A 4,305-nucleotide genomic window follows, 5' to 3' on the forward strand; every position below is an offset into this window, starting at 1 on the left:
AGTGCACACAATGCTAAATCCATGTTTAACCCATTGTCCAAAAACCATGCTAATCTAATGGGCATATTCCTCCAGGGCGTTTTCACTTCGGCAACGTAATATACCCCTCTAGGGTATAGAAAAACATGTGATAAATCTTCACTCTAGGGCCTCTCCTGGATGCCTCTATAAGGCATAACACGTTTAACTTGATATTACTAACAAATAATAGGCACTTCATGCAAATACGAATCGACACATAGTGAAAACAGCTGCAATCTCTAGCTCGAATGTAATCAAACACAAGGAACTAGACAGCTTTTACGAGATAACTCGGAATCCAATCTGGGAATGATGCTAAAGTCTAGACGTAGAGCTAAAGAAACGAAAGCCAATGGCTTGCTATCAAAAATAGGGTTCCTAGCTCTTCCTCTAATGAATAAATTAGGAAAGTTAAGCAGGATAACCCAGTCAAGGATAAATGAACTCCAAAGGAAACCATCCGAATACAGGATGGGCCAAAAATGGGCTGACTTCCAAAGTGGAACGATCAGAGTTCCTTGAGCACCGCAAAGCTTTATATGCTTGATGACTTTACTCGTTAAATACACAGTGGGGCACAGCCAGTTATTATGATGAGACAAATCCTGAGAAAATGCAACAACGCCGCTCGAGCCAGGCTGGTAAAGCCTGGAATTGAAGAACTGGGTTATAAACTAGCGATTTCTTGTCCGCAGCGACTCCAAGACCATCGTCCAAATAAACCACGATCGACTTTGCTTCAGATCTCCATTTCTTGATTAGAGGCTGAAGTAATTTTGTAAATAAATAAGGCACGGAACTAAGACCAAACGGAAGATGAGAAAACTGGAAAAAAATTGGTGCGTCCGGAGGAAAATGTCCACGCAAATGACAAGTACTTCCTGTGCACCGGAATATTTCTACGTGATGCTTTAAGTCAAAAGTAAATATAAAATCTCCAGGATCCAAAACACACCGGAATCTGCATTTATAAAGGAACTGATTGACTTAGTGGAGGTCTTAATTAGACGCTTTTTGCCGGATTTGTAAATAGATACGGACAAAGGATTAATGATAACAGGAGCTTCAAGCACTTCAGTGTCGCAACCGTTGATAACGTTAACGAGATCGTTGAAGCCACTTTTGGCGAAAGCTGACTGTTCCAAAGCCGAACTATTTAACTGTGAAGGGCGTAGGAATTTGAAGAAGAGGTAATTTATAGCCGCATTCAGTAACATCAAGGATCAATTGGTGCGCGTGAATGTCATTCCAGAATTTCAGGGCTCCACGTAGCCGACCTTTAACGGACAAACAGTCACCGCCGGATTTAATCTCGAAAGAAACTCCAGTGACCCGAAGAAAAACTAATAGTCCAGGCATTTTGTGCGCAGACAGGGAACTAATTCGCACAGAAGCTTTCTCTTTAAAAAACCTTTCAGATATACCGTCTAGAAGAATATACTAAAAATCCAACAAAATCTGAGCACGGCAACATCCCGAAATTTACCTAACGGCTAAAAGGCCCTCTGCGTGCTTCACGAAAACGAGGCTAATTCCGAAAGTTGGGGACAACTTAGCTGACTCACAATTTCCAGCACCAGTCCTCTGCAGGCAAATGCTCGTCCCGGCTATGCCACTGTTTCACCTGAAGGAGGACTCTCATGCTGTGGTACTTAGCTGCTCCTGATGTGGGAGGCAGATTCTGAGGTTCAACCTAAAGGCCTCTTGCACAAACTTTCTCATGGTGTCGGCGACGCAAGCTGTCTCAGTCTCCGGTATGGAGTAGTGCTTATCGTATGTCTCTCCCAGTTTAATATCACTGCGTATAAGCTTAGCTGCAGCTCTGATAACATCTGAGGCACGTGAAACTCCTCTAAAAACTAGGCAGCAGTTGGCTTTCGTGGACAAGTGAAATAAGAAGTAGGCAGCAGATGTTGTGTAAGACATAAGGGGGGCAGGAGATAGATGTGTGAAGGAGGGGTGGGGCAGGAAAGAGGTACTGAAGAGGATCAGGGAGGGGTAGGTGAGTAGAAGGGAGGAAAAGATATCTAGTTCTCTTTTACACCCCCTAAAAAACCAAGCCCCTGTTTTTCTTAACTACACCCCCTCAAAAAAAAGAAAAATCTCTTTTTTAGACATATGATTTAAAATAAAAAATAAAAATAAAACAGTTAAAAATTTAAACTGGTTAAAAAAAAAACACAAAATCTACACTGTGGGGTCTGGACTGGAATCAACATGTCTTGTTTTTGCATATGGATCAGACTTATTCTGGACAAGGGTGACGCCATCAAGAATGTCTGACGTGCTCAAATCCCTTTTTTAGACATATGATTTAAAATAAAAATAAAAATAAAACAGTTAAAAAAATTTAAACTGGTTTGAAAAAAAAAAAAAAAACCAATCGGTTTAAGAAAAATTCAAACCAAAAGCAAAATCAAACCACAAAATCTACACTGTGGGGTCTGGACTGGAATCAACATGTCTTGTTTTTGCATATGGATCAGACTTATTCTGGACAAGGGTGACGCCATCAAGAATGTCTGACGTGCTCATGAAAAGAGGGCTTTGATTACTGGGTCATAGTCAGAAAACTTGGTATCTTGGTTCTTTTTCCATTGTCTCCCAGAGGCTAGAACATGCTTCATAAGCAACACCACGTTGCGACCATATCTCAGGGTCTTCTTCAGGCAACTGACAACTTGTCACGTGTCCCACGTATGTGACAATGAGTGTCTGAGCCCTCCCTTCGTATGGAGAGGGGGGTTTTCAACTCTCTCCCAAATGGCCTCTTTAACTCTCTCCTGCGCCAGTGCTCTTATCTGTCCAAGACCACCACGTCCGTCAGAGTAAATGCATGACCAGTGGAATTCAAATGTGTATACACTGCTGAGGTCTGTGCTGGATTAGAGCTTGGTCTTCGATGCTGGTTCATTCTCGCGCCAAGAGACTGCTGAGTCTCCCCCACATAGCGTTGCTGACAATCTTGTCACCACACTTTACTCCATACACTATATTAGCTCGTTTCGCTTTGGGCACACTGTCCTTCACTCGAACTAGCTTTTGTCTCAAGGTGTTCCAAGGCTTGTAACAAGTAGAAATGCCGTGGGCCTTAAAAGCATTCTTGATTTTCTCTGAAATACCTGCTGCATAAGGGATCGTGATGTTCGCTCTTACTATCCGTCCCTGTCCCTTGTCACCTCGGTTCGTGTTGTTAGTCTGTCTTTTCCTTGCACCCGCCTTCTTCTACATTTGCGTAGAGAGCTTTTAATATGTGCTTTTTCTCTTTCCGCTCAGCTGTTTCACTGATGACTACGTTAGCTCTGTGCTCCAGGGTCCTGATAACCCCGAGTTTATGAGTCAATGGGTGATGAGAATCTAACTGCAAATATTGATCCGTATGAGTTGGTTTACGGTAAACAGATGTAGACAGTGAGCCATCTTCATTGATAGTGACGAGGCAATCAAGGAACGGTAAGGAATTATTCGTGAGATTCTCTTGGGTAAACTTGATGTTTGGATCAAGACTGTTGAGGTGTTGCAAAAATTGATCAGTTTCTTCCCTCTCAAGTACCGCAAAAGTGTCGTCCACATAACGTAACCACAGCTTCGGACGAGTGCCACTATAGCTATCCAAAGCATTAATCTCAAACGTCTCCATGCATAAGTTTGCTACAATCGGGGACACCGGAGAGCCCATAGCGCATCCATGTTGTTGTTTGAAAAAAATACCCATGAAGGAGAAATACGTGGTTTTAAGGCAAATATCGATTCGTTCAACGATTTGGTCATAGGTGTGCGCGACTCCCACGAATCATTATCTCCAATGTGCTCCGTACCGCTGCAATCCCATTAGCCGGTGGTATGCTGGTAAATAACGCTGTTACATCGAAAGACACTCATTGTCACATACGTGGGACAGGACAGTGAGGCTGATTGGTAGCCGCTTGTCACGTGGCACTTCTTTCACTTGACAAGTTGTCAGTTGCCTGAAGAAGACCGTGCGTGAGATATGGTCGCAACGTTGTGTTGCTCATGAAACATTTTCAATTTTAGCTCCAGATAACGATTTAAATCTACTCGAGTTAACTACGTCAATAGGCCAATAGTAGCGATTAAATGAGGCAATTTTCTATAAATGGATGACATACCGCAGCAAGGACACTTTTGATAAGGGCTTTTTGATCCGCCACTGATGAAAAGTTCGGACAGAAATCTGGAATACATATCTTTAGGTCCTGCGTGCGTGGTGAGACAAGAATAGCCCCAAGTGATAGGAGTTCTAGAACTTTGGCTGGGAAGGCA

General features: G+C 42.9%; 1 protein-coding gene across 1 annotated transcript; it reads right to left on the minus strand.

Annotated features, from left to right (window-relative positions):
- Positions 1-3,214: 3,214 nt before the first annotated feature.
- LOC138023182 (uncharacterized) lies at positions 3,215-3,700 on the minus strand. The gene has a single exon (XM_068870207.1). The coding sequence runs from the start codon at positions 3,698-3,700 to the stop codon at positions 3,215-3,217; it is 486 nt and encodes a 161-aa protein (XP_068726308.1).
- Positions 3,701-4,305: the final 605 nt, after the last annotated feature.

Source organism: Montipora capricornis, chromosome 11 (assembly GCF_036669925.1).
Source record: "Montipora capricornis isolate CH-2021 chromosome 11, ASM3666992v2, whole genome shotgun sequence".
In the NCBI taxonomy this organism is placed as follows: Eukaryota; Metazoa; Cnidaria; class Anthozoa; order Scleractinia; family Acroporidae; genus Montipora; species Montipora capricornis.

Excerpts from the sequence above, each read along its gene's own strand:
- LOC138023182 (XM_068870207.1), bottom strand. The coding sequence starts at position 3,700 with ATGGGCTCTCCGGTGTCCCCGATTGTAGCAAACTTATGCATGGAGACG.